The sequence below is a fragment of the Ornithodoros turicata genome, unplaced genomic scaffold, assembly GCF_037126465.1.
Source record: "Ornithodoros turicata isolate Travis unplaced genomic scaffold, ASM3712646v1 ctg00001148.1, whole genome shotgun sequence".
Taxonomy (NCBI): Eukaryota; Metazoa; Arthropoda; class Arachnida; order Ixodida; family Argasidae; genus Ornithodoros; species Ornithodoros turicata.
The window spans coordinates 79442-96432 of NW_026999479.1; the positions used below are offsets into that span (position 1 = coordinate 79442).

General features: G+C 43.6%; 1 protein-coding gene across 5 annotated transcripts; it reads left to right on the forward strand.

Moving 5' to 3' along the window:
- Window positions 1-1516: 1516 nt before the first annotated feature.
- Window positions 1517-16667, forward strand: LOC135376552 (uncharacterized). 5 transcript variants are annotated; one of them, XM_064609084.1, is made up of 10 exons: window positions 1517-1625; window positions 4441-4625; window positions 4705-4887; window positions 4947-4973; window positions 5054-5126; window positions 6403-6495; window positions 8070-8274; window positions 9163-12095; window positions 15157-15259; window positions 16319-16667. In XM_064609084.1, exons 4-7 carry the CDS (start codon window positions 4959-4961, stop codon window positions 8249-8251), a joined length of 363 nt encoding a protein of 120 aa, XP_064465154.1. In that variant the 5' UTR covers window positions 1517-1625; window positions 4441-4625; window positions 4705-4887; window positions 4947-4958; the 3' UTR covers window positions 8252-8274; window positions 9163-12095; window positions 15157-15259; window positions 16319-16667. The 5 variants fall into 5 exon arrangements, 4 of the variants coding, with proteins under 4 accessions (XP_064465154.1, XP_064465155.1, XP_064465153.1 ...); XM_064609085.1 differs by having other exon boundaries at window positions 10314-12095; XR_010417740.1 differs by lacking the exon at window positions 16319-16667 and adding an exon at window positions 15996-16183 and having other exon boundaries at window positions 8070-12095.
- Window positions 16668-16991: the final 324 nt, after the last annotated feature.

Below are 16991 nucleotides of genomic sequence, written 5' to 3' on the forward strand. Positions count from 1 at the left end.
TTCCTTTCAGCCTGAATAGGCCAGTGCTCAGAGTTTACAGCTCCCCACTTAAAAGAGTACGTGTCGTCAGTCCGTCGCCTCCGCGAGAGCCACGTGCACGCTGATCTTCTATGTGCCCCTGCTGAGCTAGTTCCGGCAACCGGGGGTGCACCGGAGCTACCAGTAAACCACAAAGTCTATCGGACCGTACAGAAAAATCCAAACTTCTACATCGAAAAGCAACATCTTATGGATATCCATCGTACGTTCAGCGAGTACGTTAGAAAAGTTGGACGTCTAAAGAACGTACAGTGGATCTTGATTTTGGACGTCTGCTGTGCATCTATTCTTATGTGCACTGAACGTCCGGTGTATGTTGTAAACGTAAACATGGATAAGCGATAACGAACGCTCAGTTGTATAAGTAGTTGCATCACATAACCTGTGAAAATAAAGTCTCTCGCTCTCTCTGTGACGAATTAGTCTTTCTGTTCTTTTCAATACCCTCTTCCGTTTGTTCTTTTTATTCTAACTCCAGGAGTTGTTTCATAGCGCGGTTGTCTCGATTCCATATCACTGCTCAGTGGTTTCCATTTTCTGCTTTTTTGTGTTCAGTGACACGGCGGAAATGTAAGATTCCGTCTTTTGCAGTCCGTGTTTAAGACAGTCCTCAGAGGTCTTGTGAGGACGTGAAAATATTAGCGCATTTGGTAGTGGCCTGCTGGGGGTTCCCGTGTCCCTAGCAGCCCTCCTTTCGTTGGGAGCCTCCAGCACTTCCAGCTGGGATATGTCGGTAGCGGCTGGGCTTGCATACTTCCTTCTCGCTCGCGCCGCTTCTAGGCCACCTTTGCATCATCCCAGCTTTGCATCCACCCATTCACCCTCCCACCCACCATCACCCACTGAGTGTTACCACGCCGTGTGCTCCGTGCACGCCGAAGGAAGCCCATTAGGTCCGAGAAATTCCGGTGGCTCCCCCCGCACGAGCGAGTCAAGCGACATAAGCCTGCAAAGGGTGGCCGAAGCTTACAATGGCATCTGACTGCTTTGGTTTAATCCAAGTATTACTTCGCGCCACGCTTTCAGTGTAGTGTACCAACCCCGCGGGATCCTACTTACCTGGATAGAAAGCTACGGCAAACACACAGCCACGCATCTACACAGCCTACTACACAATGACTCCACTACAATGTATACTGCTAACGATTACCGACAATGCCTCTACTTGTCAATTACGCAAATAACCCACGACATGCACGACGCCTTGCCCTCGTGCCATGGAGCCAAAACAAGCGAACTTAGCACCCCCACCACTTCAATCATCATTACTTTCACCACCAACCTTCCCCCAACTTTCCCCACCCAAATTGTCACGGTCAAGTTATAGGTGGTGGTGGTGTGATAGGGCTTGCGTTGTCGGCCCTCACGTATGTTAAGTTATAGTACGTTGGACGTCTCATAGCCCTGGCCGATCTCCCTTGGGGCTAATGGCCATTCTCCGTGGGACGAAGAGAAGAAGAAACGTGATATCGTCGTTGTCATCGGTATCATCTCCCGCCATTTCCTTCGTCTGTGCTCGTGCCGCGCGCGTCTATGTTCTTTCCTGTAGTTTTGTACTTGATCTCCAGCTCCGTTCAACAAAACAAGTGTGTATATTTAATATTGGTCTATTCTATGTTCGTTACATAGTTTTGTATGCATGGGACGATGTCCGGTGAAGCTTATAAGCACTGGCATAGTTGCGCGTAGACGCTGTGCCATACCGCCGCCTCCCATACGAACTAAATCGTACAAATGTGGAGAATCCCAACGAAAAATCATGTTCGAAAGCGGGCTCGTTTGGAGGTCGTTACGCTCTTCGAATCAGCAGGCCCCTCAGGTACCTAAAGCACACATCACAACTCCTCATTGCAAGCCTTCACAGAACACAGAGACTCAGGGGCAGAATCTGACCGCAGCGGGCATATTTCTACTTCAGTATTCACCAAGCAGCTACAGTACAGTTCATCCGGAACATGTTGAACTTCATTACACGGTTGTGAAAATGAACGTGTTGCCAGTCACACCAACAACTCTGACGCAGATGGTTAGAACGATTCGTTCGGCGGCTGTGGAAGCTACGAACGATCAGATCGTCGTGTGCAGAAAGTTTAAGCTCTACCTCAGAATTTAGCTCACGGTTGGCAGAGTGGGCAGCTAACTACGACCATCACTCATAGATCATTGAACGCACTTTTAAGACTGTTGAAAGACGACGACGACGGTCGTTTTGCATATCTACCAAAAGATGCTCGAACGTTATTGAGGACGCCCCGTAGTACTGCGAATGTCGCCAGTATTAGTTCACTCTCCCCTGACAGTACTGCCAATTTGGCCTTAAGAAAGGCTTGATGGATATCTTAGTTGAGGCCACACAGGACTCTCATGTGGTCAGCTTATAATTTTAATATTGATGGCTTGCCCTTACCCAAGAGCTCCAGAGAGCAGCTCTGCCGATTCAGTGTTTAGTGCATTCCAGCAATGATCAGAAATTTGAACCATTTAGCATTGGTGCATTCGTTGAGCCCTCAAAACCGGATTGTGCAAACACCTTTCTACAGCCTTTTGTGTCCGAACTGAACTGAAGGAGTTCACGAAGGGACAGACACAACACGAAGTCGTGATTCAAGAGGGAATTGCAGTGTCTGATGACAATGTTAAAGTTCAAAATAAGAAACTTTACCTGCGACACTCCTGCCCGCGCAATTCATATTTCGAACAAAGGGTCACACTGGATATTCCGCATGCCAAAAATGCACAGTTGAAGGTCAGTTTCGTGAGAAAATGTTTTATCCTAGTAAAGCTGGAAACACACGAACTGATCAGTCGTTCCGAAATCAGGACGATTCAGACCACCACCTGGGGGTGTCAATGCTAACGGAGCTGCCAATCAACTGCATTACATCCGTTGCCTTTAGATCCGATGCACCTGTTGTATGTTGGAGTGGTGCGGAAGCTTGTGAATTTGTGGTTCGCGGGGCCACTAGCAGTCCGGCTCGGGCCAATTGATCGCAATGCGATATCTGCGAGGAGTGCCGCACTCGAAAAACATGCCCCAGTGGAGTTTGCCAGAAAGCCTAGGACTCTTGACGAAAAAGATCGCTGGAAGGCTACAGAATACCGAACTTTGCTTCACTACTCTGGGCCAGTGATCCTACGAGATACCTTGTCAGATGCAGTGTTTGCAAACTTTCTGACATTGCATGTAGCAGCTACAATACTTTGTACTCCATCACGCTGTCAGCAGTTTGGCTACTTATGCTGAAGAACTTCTTGCACACTTCTTAAAAGGCGTTGTCAGAATTTATGGGAAGCAAGAGGTATCGTACAACGTTCATGGGTTACCCCACCTAGCAGATGACGCACGCCTGTATGGTCCCCTCGACTCATTTTCAGCATTTCCGTTTGAGAATAATATGCAGCTAATCAAGAAGCTACTCCGTAAACCTGGCTGTCATCTCAACCAACTGCATAACAGGATGGAAGAAAGGCGCAAGTTCATAAAGGCAATAGATGACGGAAGAGTCGGATCAGTTGTTCTGTCAGGCAGCCATGACAGGCACCAGCTTCCGTCTGAATGCAAGTCTCCACAATACAAGGGTGCTGAAATTCCCGTCTTTCACCCTCAGCTACTTGCAAGTGACAACTGTTGTGAAATCGAGGGAGACATCATTGTTGAGAATTTTGCTCATATGAGGTCCACTGGCGATGTCTGCATCATCAGCAAGAAGTTTTCTGAGACGCAAGCCTTGTACAGCTCCCCAATTGATTCAACAAGGCTGGGAATCCAGCTTGTGAGCAAACAGTCATCGACAATGTGTTGGCCAGTGAAAAATGTGAAAAAGCTTGTAAAGTTCCCATACAATGACAAATTTGTGGTTATGCCGCTTCTGCATACAGCATAAGGATGCACGAGTAACCTCTCTCAACTGTGTGATGACTTGAAGCATAAATGGGCCGCATGATGAGTATTCAGTCTTCATGTCAGAACATGCTTTTCTGCACTAGTCAGGCACATCAGATCATGATTTTCTTCACTTGACGTTTGTTGAAGTTCAGAAGGCTGCTTCTTTCGACATGCAAGGACCTTTATTTAGGACTTTAAAAAAATACTCTGTGTTAGCTGTACGAAGCAACTGAGCTATGAGCAGCATGCATAGTGGACTGATCGAGAGAGGACAGGGTGAAGGAATGGGGGACGAGAAGTGTTAGTATGCGTTCTGGGCCAATCTAGTAGTTAGTGTGCCGTCGTATACTGCTTTATTGGTGCTTAATTAAAAGCTTAGAATTTATTTTTTATGGACTTTTGCACCTTACAGACTTGGGTGATGTGGTACTGCTTGTAGCGGCGCAACAAAACTGGAGAGTACGTGAACCTGTGTTTTTTTTGTTTTCTGGCATAATCTTTTTGTGTGTTTTCAGATGGCAAAATACTGCATTGTGGAGTTCATTGAGGAAGGCTCTGTGGAAGTAGTCCCAGCTACATGGATTGCTGCAACAGGTGCTCCTAGCCCCCTGGACCAGGTGACAAACCAAGTTGGTAAAAAGGTGTCAAGCACCTGGACGAGACAGGATGGCCTACAAAATCACTGTAAAAGGAGCATATGGTATGATTTATATGATTTAACTTTCATGATTGATCATTGTAGGTGTACTACTTTTGCACGCCTTATTTCCTTCAAACAGAAAGGTACGGAGATGGTCGAAGAAACTCGACCTTGCCCAGTATACATCAGACTGGACTCTGGTCAGGAACCAAAAAAAAAAAAAAACGAAAAATACAAAAGCGTATCAGATATGAGGATGAGGACTCACAATACAGTCCACCAGCACCACCACTGAATTTTCCACGAGCTTCAGCTTGCCACTGTAATGGAGAACTTGAGATAAAATGTGCGTTCTCCTAATTGTTTGTTTTCGAATTACAGCTCCTGACGTAGATGCACCTGACGAAGGTAACATTTCTAAATCGAAAAAAAAAAATATTATGTACCTGCGTTTGTATCCATTCTCATTGACTAATTTTCTTTTGTAGATGATGCCACACTGTCCACAACATCCAATACCATTATCCAATTACGACCTTGATGGGCCTTGCTTGGGTGTTCGTAAGTGCTTATAACGAGCGTGTCTTCAGTCGGGGGAAAACCTGCGTGACACTTGCGAATGTTTTTTGCCACCCAAACAGGCCCTTTGTGTGTGTGTGTGTGCCGCATTAATTACATAATGATCTAATTGAACTCTTAATTTAACTGAAGAGAGAGATAACTGTTTTTACATTCATTGGAAGGTCTGTGGCCACAATATCCTATTCAGTCTTGAAGGTTCTTTCAACTCTTCCATGGTTGAGAACCGAAAACCTGACATCTCTGCAATCGTGGCAAGGCCCGAAGACGTTCCCACTGCGTATGGGAACAGCCTGAGAAAAGCAGAAAAGAGGGATTGTGGGGACCAGGCGCAATCTGACAAACAGATTTCATGTCAAGAAATTGAAGCAGCAGAAAAGGGGATGGACACGGCTACTTGCTGTTTTCTGTGTTCTTTCCTCTTCCCCATAGTTTGGTCAACTTAACTGAGCATGTGCCTGGTGGTTACTTATTTTCAGGTGTCAAATTTTTGTGCAAACATTGTGAAAGATCCTTTAATTGTGACTGAAATGGTGTGCTATGGCCATGGGCTTAATTAATGCAAAAAAAAAACTTCCTTTTTCTTGGCATATTTGAGAGTTCAAATAAGCTAATTAGACTAATTACTGAGGTACACTCATGGTATACAGAAGCATTCAGAAGTGTCATGCAGAAGGTTTCAAATTTTTATCTCAAATAGATTTTTAATAATCGGGTCACACTATTGTGCAACATTGTATATCTTGGAAGCACTGCTCTTGACACACTTGTCTGGAACCAGGACCCCGTGGTTTATCTCATCTCTAATCTCCAGATGCATACATGCAACTTTTGGAAGACCAATTCTTTCAAGTAATAAATACGTGCAGCATACGGTCCACTTTCAAACGCAATATGAGTACAACACTTTTGAGCACAGCAAAGATGCATGAGCACATGTGGGCTGCGGAACTACTGACATGCAATTTCAGACAACTGTGTTGCGAGGGTTCATATCTAACTACCTCTTTGCAGGATTTGGTAACCATGATTGGCGAGTGCTTGAACTCTGAAGAAGCTTATTTCGGAAAGGCAGATATTGGCGTATTGATGTGTTTTTGTAAGGAAATGCAGAACATGCAAAAGGGAGTGTATCTGCTTGCCCTAAAATTCCACCAGCAAGAACAGCCTGTCTCCCTCACAGCTTTGTTCTGAAATTAAAATTAATCTGAAGGAGATTGTTATTGTAACAACTGTTGTCGGTATTGACCTTTTACAGTGCATGGTTCACCTTTTCTGCAAGTTAGCCGTCAGTGCACAAGGCTGCAACAGCAGCCAACACCTGCTGTTAAAAAAGTTATTTCCCCAAGTGGTAAGTAATAGGCCTTCAGCACGCTTTTACTGGAAGGTTTTTGTAATACACGTTGACCTGTGTTTCGGTCTTAAATTTGACCTTTCAGCTTCCAGTTCCCAGCAACCACTAATATCCCATGGACGTCCAGAATAGGTCGCGAACGTCTCGAATGTCGCAATGTTGTCCGCACGTCCAGTGGACATCCATGACATGATCCCAAATACGTCGGAGACGTTCCAAAATTTCAACATCCTATGAACATCCCTGGGACATCCCGGACTGTTTTAATCATGAATAAGAATTGTTTATTTTGCATTACGTACGGTGATTTCTTCCTTGATCCTATAGTGTTATGCGTGAGTACGTGCAGCAGTGGTGATAGATATTCTGGACTTGGTCGAGAAAAGGAATGTGGCATCACACACTCTTCTGAGAATCGCCGATATATTCCTGATATTTTTTTCAGACCAACTCTCTGATCGTTTTGTACACAACATGACCGAAGTGTCGATAGTGCCATATGCGTCGATTACGTGATCGCAAAAGTGTTGGTAGGTTTATTACATACGAGTACACAAAAAATCATCAGTTTCCACCTGTTACCTAACGCTTTATTAGGCAAGGGGGCGCAAGCTACCGCTACCGCCACCACAATCCACTGCCACTCTACCGCTTTGGAGCGGGATGTACGATGTGTATATATTGGTGCTCGTTGTTGTGCTTCTCAAGAATCCATTTCCGTTTGTGCCAAACAAGATTGAATCCTGCAGCAAACAATGTAAATGTTCCTCTCCACAGTTGTGTGTAAAACAAACTAGGAATTGTGTGTGAGCTATGCAGATGAATTGTAATCCGAAACTTTAGGCCTAACGAACGTCCCCGCAATCCTGCTTTCATATTTTCAAAATCTTACGTGAAGTGTGTTATTAGTTCTGTTATAGTTACGCTTTATTGCAACAAAAGTGGACGGGAACGGGAAGTGAATCGGGAACAGGGCAATTCTCGTTCCGAGCGGACAGTGAGAAGCTGAGCGTGACAGGATTTTGAGTTTCTGCACCCGTAACTATGTTAAAAAATGTTATACGATACACTGCAAAAAATTATGTGTGTGGTACAATAAAAGATATGTTACAGCATATTCTTGTTTCATTTTGGGTGACTGTCAGCATAAACCACTATAAATATTCCAAACGACAAGAAGCATGCAAACGGGAATATCCTCTGAACGTCCGAATATCCCGTCGCGATATTTATAGGACGTTCTTGAAACGTACAAAAGCGGGTCTTTTGCTAGTCCTATGGATGTACAAAGGACTTCTACGGGCTCTCTGGGCAAATCCCTGGGATATCCGAACATCCACGCCGGGATGTTACTGGGATATCGCTGGGATATCTGTGGTTTGCTGGGTTACCGTCACTTCTGTCAATCTGCTAATGGTATGTCAGGCTGTAGCCAATCCGTCGAAGAGGACAGTGTCTTGCAAAATAATGAGTGTTCCAGCAATGTTCTGAATTAATCAGCTTGCACATCATTTACTTGTTGCTTCAGGTGTGATGAGAGAGAGAAAATTACAGCACACATATTGTTGCAGACTTCCAGCGTGAAGTGCTCACGCGGCTGACTGCTCTTCGTCTTCTGGTACAGCAGCAGACAGAGCTTTTGACGGTGCTTTCAACTAAATACACAAAGGAGTGTGCCATTCAAGAACAAGACAGCATCCTGAAGGAGCGGTTTGAGAATATTGCAGCTTTAAGCGCTTCGACGAGTCCCTGACTGGCTCCACTGCAGAGTCCCTGGTAGGAATGGCACGCGTGTCCCTCACAGGAGGGCTGAATACTCCCCAGTGCTCAGTCATAAGGGCACTCCTTTTCTTGATGTTTATCAATGATCTGCCAGGCTGCCTTCACTTCACACGTCTATCTACGTTCTGACGACTATGCTTGTATCAGACAATTCATGATGAGCCAGATTCACAGGTTTTACAGTCCTCTCAGGTTGGCATTCAACATGTGGCAGTTGTCACTTAATATTAATAAGAGTCTTGTCCTTCATGAGCACTCATCCCTTTCATTTCCCCTACCATTTTGGCAACTCCTGTCTCCAGCACGTCACCTGTTACAAGTACCTCGGTTTGCATTCCTATGAGATGTCCTGGACTAGCAATATTTCCTGCAATATCGGCCGCGCAAACAATATTCTCGAGTATCTGCATCATAAAGTCTCCCATTGTCTGCATTCAGTTTAAAAATATTATGTATGTTACACTTATTAGGCCTAAACTTGAATATGCTTCTGCAATATGGGCCTTGCCCAGTTATTATAAAAGAGCAATAGAAGCTCTACAAAACACTCAATTCATTTTAAACCACATTTCATTGACTACAACAATGACAGTAGTGTTTCCCCTATGGAAACCGATCTGTACCTTCCTACCTTAGCTCTGTGAAGAAAGATCTCCGGTCTCTGCCTCTTCTATCATATTTTTATAACAGACACTTGAGCACAGATATGTAAGCAGCTGGGGTCGAAACCGGAACTGAACCGTAACCCAAAACCGCAAAAAATGGTAATTTTTACCGAACTGTGAACAATTTTTCTCTCCCCTTGAACGAACCGGAACTGAACCAGGAAAATATCATTCGGTAACCAGTTCGCCAGACGGTAAAAATGCCTATACCTTCCAGGTCGACTGCCGCGTACCAGCTCATTGCATCACTCGGAATCTTGCGGAATTCACAGAGTGGACAAATCGATGAACCAAGAAGTGGTTATTCCATGCACCTGCAGCCCCATGCATGAGTCCTGCAGCCTCACCTCCAAAAGCTTCAGGACATGCCTGTAAATTTTGGTGGCTCGTGGTGTAAAAAAAAGAAATTGCTACAAGTTGGATATACTTTACACTGTTGCCTCGGCTGCTTCGTTTCATTCAGTGTCGCAGTGCGAATGCGACGTAAATTTTAATAGTCCACAGTTATATCTACAAGCAACGCAGACCTCTGACGATCATGGGAAAGAGCTTGGCATGTGGTCCAGAGCATGTAAGAAAGAAACACAGGAGCGGCCTCTCGTCCTGTTTTCAACAGGGAGCAGCGTTTCGGCCCACGTATGGTACTCTGGGATACTCCGATCTACCACGTGATCGCTTTCTTCTCTTTTTTTTTCTTTAGAAATTGGCGATAGCCTTTTGTAATGGAGTGTAATGGCATGCTGTACGCCATTTCCCAGCACTTTTCGATACAGTAAAGGATGATCTGCTGTGAGGTGTATGGCAATCCATCGCCGGAACTTGTTATTAGTACGTCTCAAATGTGGCACACTGATTAACACAGCACACGTAAACCGGTTCGAACTGGTAAGTATCGGTTCAAACGTTTATTTTGGTTGTGCTGAACCCGAACCGAACCGATAACCTTCACCAGAACTTGAACCGAACCCCAAAAAATAACGGTTCCGAGCCATGGTAAGCAGTGCTGCATTATTTCTCAGAAATCATTCCCTCAAGGTGGAGTTAAAGCACTAAAACCATGACTACTTTCCTTATTTGTGTCTTCATTCGTTCTAGTGTTAGAATGAGCTTCCACATAGCATGGTCGCTATCTGAGGTCAACTACAATTCAAAAATATCATAACCAGCCTTTTCTCTTCCACGCCAGCAACTGTTTCAATGTGGTGCTTTTTGGTGCCTCTGTATTAACTTTATGCCTGACCACTAGGTGTTTTACTTTCTTCAGCTGATCATTTCAGAGTGTTTTTCGGTATCTATAATAAACTTATTTGTATGTTTATCTTGACTTTTCCTACTCCTACATTGCATTTCTGATTTGTCTTCTTTCAGATCTCCACAAGTTCTGTAAGTGTATGTGTGCCCGTGCCACCTCCAACAGTATGCAAAACACAGACTGAGGAACAGACACTAGTCTTGTCTGTTCCTTCGTCCCTTTGTCTTTTGCGTCGTGTTTGCCTCAGTTATGTAATGCCCCTATCTGGGCCTGAACGTATGACCAGCTCTAACTACAGAAGTGCTAAAGAAGTAATACTCTAGGAATTTTAATGCTTTGTAGCAGGGCCATTCAACGCCAAGTTATCCAGAGGTGTCGCTCGACCTCCCTAGAATTTTATGATTTTTTTTGGTGGTTCCATATGACTCAAAAAAGCAACAGAACATTGGTCTTTTCTAACGAAATTGAAATTTAAGCGGTACACAGCCCCTCAAAGATGCAGTGCTTTGCGAAAACGTACGTCGTTTCAAGCAGATATTACGGTCCACGTAAGGCACAAAGCGCGTTAAAGAGCATCTTATTTGACAGGGGAAAGTTCATTTTACCGTATGCAAGCAGTTTTCACCATCACACTCCACGGGCTCTACGCTTTTGGCGTGCACGAAATATGCAAATGTTGTACAAGTTCACAAATTTGTGTGCAGTATAAAATTCTGGAATTTATTTCTCAAAATTTTTTGGTCATGTAGCCCCCTTCAGTCAAGGAAAGATATGGACATAAGGGTCCATTCAGGCTTCATGGTACCATATGGCTGATTTTTGGTCGTATGGCATTCGGAAGCGAGTCGTTGACATGACTATAGTTATCACGACATGAACAGTGATAAAGTACTGCCTGCACCAAACACAAGCGTAAGTTCCTAGTATGTGCCATTGTTCCTTTCATTTTTTAACACATTCCAGTATTGGAAAGAGATCCCTTTAGCTGTCCGCTCCTCTTGCACGTATATAAAAGTTACTTGGTAACTGTGATGTACGATCTTTTCGTTTTGTGCACCAACACTTGAGATGTACATATAAAAAAAAAAATTGCCAGTCACGGGGGCTATCACTTTCAGTAACAGGTAAGCTGTTTCTGGGCATTTCTATAACCGCCACCTATTGTACATTTTTAAAAATAAACATAGATATCCAACACCAGGAACTTAGTGGTGAAACCATTCTCCATTTGTGTTCGGTGCAGGCAGTACTTGATCACTGTTCATATCGTGATTACACTACTCGTCCCTAATTGTGGTCTGCCTTGGCCAATTCTCGTTGTTTACGTCGTTTACACTACTCGTGTCGTGATGACTCGACTCGACCGGCGGATGCTGGATGCCACACGGCCAAAAATCAACCATATGGTACCATGAAGCCTGTATGAACCCCTGTCTTCATGTCTTTCTTTATCTCTCACTTACCAGCACTGCGAGCTGGCTAAAAGTTTCGTTGGAGCGCAAGATGCCCAGCTTGATGAGCGCTCACTGCACAAACTTCGGGTCTCAAAGGAGGCAAACACGTGTTTGCAACCATTATTTGCTCCTCAATAATGCGACTGCCTAGTGTGCCTCTGAACCACTTGGCATGGAATAGCACAACAGCAAATAAGCTCCAAATATCTTTTAGTAATCTTACTTTTTTATTTTTGTTCTTGTTTTTGTATGCGCATGTGTCATGCAGTGTTGTGGTCTTTCAGATCCGTCATTTCAGCAACATTGGGGGCGTGAGTCCAGAATCGTGTACGAGGCGTATACTCAGGGCACTTATGTCTGATCAAGTGGCAGCAGAATTTTCCTGGCAGGGCAGAAAAGGGAAGCAACCATTCAGAGACCTGAATGTTTCCAAATGCATTATTGGTAAGTAAATATGATAACCTTTTGTAGCCATTGTCAATCAGCTCTGCTGCTTTTCCCACACTGCCACATATGCATTTTTCTTCTCGATAAACTAGTGTGACACACCTAACTTAGAACACGTTGCTGCACACGCAACCGTGTCCAAGGTAAAGCAATCTGGAGTAGCTTCGTTGATAATCTTGTGAATGTTGATATCAAATGGCAAACAGCTCTAATCCAATGGTGGCTGCAATACCTTTAGAGTGGTTCGTTTATCTACAGAATTTCTGCCGCTGTGACCTAGCAAGAACAAACAACTCAATTTTTAACCTTTCAGTGTTTTTGGTGTCAAGCACCTCTCAACGTCTACCATTTGCATGAAAACTACGCAAAAATATACATACGGGGGACCTGAACTAGGAGTAGTTTGCTCGTCGGTCGCTAGCTGGCGAAAAACTCCAGCTCGACAGTCCTATAGTATAAATAGAGCCTGACGTTTTTTGGGAAATATTTTTTTTTAATTCAGGGAGTAAAAGTCTGGTAAATAAATGTGTGCTTTAAATTCGTGCAAATTTTGGTGTAAGAAGTTCCAATACACTAAATTCGGGGAGAAATAGGGCTCAGTTACTCTTAACTGACTTAGCTGGTTCAGTACAAATGGTGATGTAACTGCATTTGTTGCCAAGCAAGTTAGTGTGCATTCCTACACGCGTATCAGTGAGGGCAATTTGCCTGGTAAAAATCAGGTTTCACCCGAAAGGTGAAACCTGAATTCAGGGAAGAATTGGATTAAACCCTAAACCTTCGTACTACCTAAACTGTGTCATCTTCAGACAGCAAGGCCTAGAGAGAAAGGAATAATTGAAGTTGAGATGGATCGTTGGAGGTTCCTCATGCTCCACACCGTTCAAAGTACAAAGCACGTAATGATTAATAGTTAGAGTCTGAAGTTTTAGGGGCTAACCCGATTCTTCCCTGAATTGAAGGTTGCCTCCTTAGGGTGAAATCTCGTTTTTCACTGAGATGTCTCTAGGAATGCACACTAACTTGTTTTGCAGCAAACGCAGTTACATGACCATTTGTACCGAACCAGTTCAGTTTGAGTAAAGGAGCCCATTTCTTCTCGAACTGAGCATACTGGAAGTTCTTTTTCACCCGGATTTGCATGATTTAGAGCACACGTTCATTTACCCAATTTTTACTACCCAAATTTAGAAAAAAATATTTCCTGAAAACTTGAAGTAGCACAGAAGTCATTTTTAACACCCAGTTTTCTTCCTATAAAACTGTTAAGTAGCCCAGTAAGGTGCACCATGCGAAGTAATTTACACCGCGGACTCATAATTATCGCAGAAATTGAATTTAAAATACACCGCAAAAAGCGACCGTGCGCATCGGTGGTGAAGAGCAGTACCAGCCTGTGATCTGCCTGGAACCTCGCGCTGACGCTATAAGGAGAACGCTCGCTGATTGGCCTAGAGAAATGTTGTCTGCTACTTCGCTGTCGTCTACTGCTCACCTGTTCGGGGTTCTGATAAAGCCTTTCTCCGTGCTCGGTAATGCTTCGGCCGCTCCTTCTATCCCCAATTCTCCGGGAGAACTGGCAAAACACGTTACGGCGGCAAAGGGACACTGCGCTGACCCCCACTGACCGGCGAACCAGAACAAGTTCTCCTTATACCGTAATCGGTGACGTGGCATCATACCTCATCATCCTCGTTATAGCTCGAGTGGCGACTTAAGGGTAAACGCGTGGAGCTATGTTCATGCGAGTTTTTTTTTTTTTTTCTGGGAAACAAATTGAACACATCAAAACCTTTCGCGCGATTTGGTATTATGACACACACACTTTCTTCAGATGTCTTAATCTGAATTTTTTTGGATGGCCCTCTGTGCTCCTTTAAGGCTCCATTAATACTATATGAATAGGTCCTGACTTTTTAGGGTTATACCCGATTGTGCCTGATATTTACCTCCTGATTTAAATCGGAGTAAACCAAAGTTTTACGCCCGATCCAACTACGATTAGGTTGAATCAGGTTCAGTTCAACCCGATTACTTGAGAAATATTGAAGCAAAATATAACCCGAATTTACCCCTCCCGCCGAGTTTCTGGAAAATATGACCGAAAAAACTCTGGCCCTATACATGAACAATGAAAAGACTTTTTAGAGGGTGTACAATGTGTATTAAAAGCGATAGAAAACCCCAGTGCAAGGGGAGAACAAGAAGGACGACAGACAGACAACACAGCACTGTACTACCACCCAAAAACTTTTATTCCTGAAACATCCCCCGTTTTTATAGTACAGCAACCCTCTACCCTTCCCTCTCCTGTCGAACAATCCAGAACCGCCGAGCAGCACTTAGGTCACGAGAAAATGCATCACCTTATTGGAAAAGAACAGAGGGGTCACTGATACAACTCAACCACACTTTTCTTATCTCTACGGCCTCTCTGTACAACAAACAACCAGATTTGCTACTCTTAAAAATGTTAGTAAAGAATGCTACGCACCCAACACATGTGGCTAAATGTTCCCCCGAAGTACTATACTTGATTAGATATGTTCGAATGATGTTCTTTTAATCTTGTATTAACACGCCGGGAAGTCTCACACTATACACACCCAATTTGACAGTTCACAAATTTATTGCCATGCTTAATGTGACACCCTTTTCTAACATCCTGATTGACTTGACTGATCAAAGAATCCAACCGATAGCCTCTTTGAAAAACTACCTCAATACCATACAGTTTTGAATATATTTTTTAACCTGTTTGAGGCTGTGTGCGCATAATCTATGACCCCGAATTTTTTTGGTTCTTCCCTTCCGGCTTTCAATTGCGCTCCAGATTTCACACGTTTCAAAACCCTGCCTACAACATCGTATATGACCCCGCCCGGATTCTAACTTTTTTTTCTGTATAATGCGTATTTCGTTGCACTCTTAGATCATCCATAGACTCAAATCTATTTCCATTTTAAAGGTTATAAGCCTAAGAATTCTACAGCCTTATTTTTTATGTTCTATCCAATCTGTGTGCATATAGGAACCTGCACACTTTTTTGTTTTGCAGCTGCCGTCAAGACTTCACAGAAGTGCAGCGAACACTCAGTTGAAAGTGTAGTCAAAGACTGGCTCCGCCATGCACCCGCAAGAAGTCGGGACACAGCCAAGAGGTGCGTGTTTCGGGACGCTTTTTGCAATTGTTATTAATACACCTGGGCAGTTTCACGTGAAATGATCCAGGTCGGCAATTGATGTTTAGAAAGGACAAATAGATAATCCACAGGTAATCGGTAATCCAGAAGATGTGGGTTCGAGTCCTATAGCTGGCTAACCGTTTCAGTGACTTCCTTCTTTGATTTAGGGTCCATCCTCGACCATCAGCAATGTTTACAAAAAAAAAATGCTGATGTTCCTTACCCTGCACAATGACATACTGCAGAATATTTCAGTCTAAACTGGTGGCATTCGGGTGCTAGACTGCTCCAAAGTCTACCTTTCCTGCTGAAACCAATGCCGGCATGACAGTTAGCTGTGACGCTCTGGAACATCCTAGTAACAGACTAGTATTTGTGTCATGCAGGAGGAGGATTATTTTATATCTTAGTTGAAGTTGCAGTTCACTTGCTTAAAGGGCTGTGGAAATGCAGGAACCACAATGAACACAAGTATTTCCTTAGCTTTGTAATCTTTTTACATGAAAGTGAGTGTTGATTTTGACGAGATTTTTCTAGAACAAGCTCAGAGAGAACAACAAACAAACAGAACAACCTTTAGGCGATGAAGAGGTCGGATTAGATTAGTAAAAATCGTGTCTGATGCATCTGGCCTTCCTTAATAACATAAAAATTTGAGGGCATTTTTTATATACTCCAGAAAATTTTTATTATTATTATTATTGCATTGCAGTGCCAGTTCAGTTGCAAAGAAACCTGTATGACAACAGTTATTAATGGGACAAACAGGAAAGTAAATGCCTGTGGAATGTTACGGGATCTGCGATGTCAACAATGTTCTGTGGGAGTGAGTTCCACTCTGTTTCGGCGAGTGATATCAAAGAGTGCCTGAAGGACTCGTTGGGAGAAATAGTACGTGGTACTTTCCGACTGTGATAGGTGCGATGAGAAATATACCGGGCTCGAATGATGTATAGCTGACTCAGTGATGTACTGTAGGAGAAGTTTCTTGCTGTTGTTCTGAGACAAATGACCTTTCCTTTCTGAAATGCGCAGCTCTTCGGCTCACCAAAGGGCTCACAGAGGAGTGAACTAAAGTTCTCCGCCATGCCGCCACAGACAACGGTACTCGACTGTGCACTACTACCGTACCTCAGCTCTGATGCTCTTTTTTAGCATTTTTCCCTGTGGGACATTTTTGCTGTTTGCCCAGTATTTTTTGGATGTCCTCTGTGCTGGTAACTGCTGCTCCTAGGAACCCTACACTCAGAACCAAGCTAGTCTTTAGTGAAAATGTTTTATAATGTTTTTATATACACATTATATCCAACCCACACAAACAAAGGAGTACAAAGTGATGTACTACATGTTAAATATATGTGCAATTATATATACAGAGTTTACATACATGTTTAAAGTACGCGTGACATGTGATACAGGGTGTCTCAGAAAGTGTTAAAAGTATAATGAACTATGCCACCTAGAATCACGTGACTAATGGCTCATGCGAAGTTTTTTCAATGAATTTTAATGAACGGAGCTCTATGTTTTGCCGAATTTCATGATAACTGACACTGATATCGAGGAGCCCATCAGAACAAAATACAATCTGAACATCATGCATTTCGGAATGCTCGCAGCTTAACTCTTGGCGTCTTTTTGAGCCAGCCTGATCGTGAGTGCGACATAAGAAAGTTGCAGAACTCAGGCCACATATGGATAGCAGAAA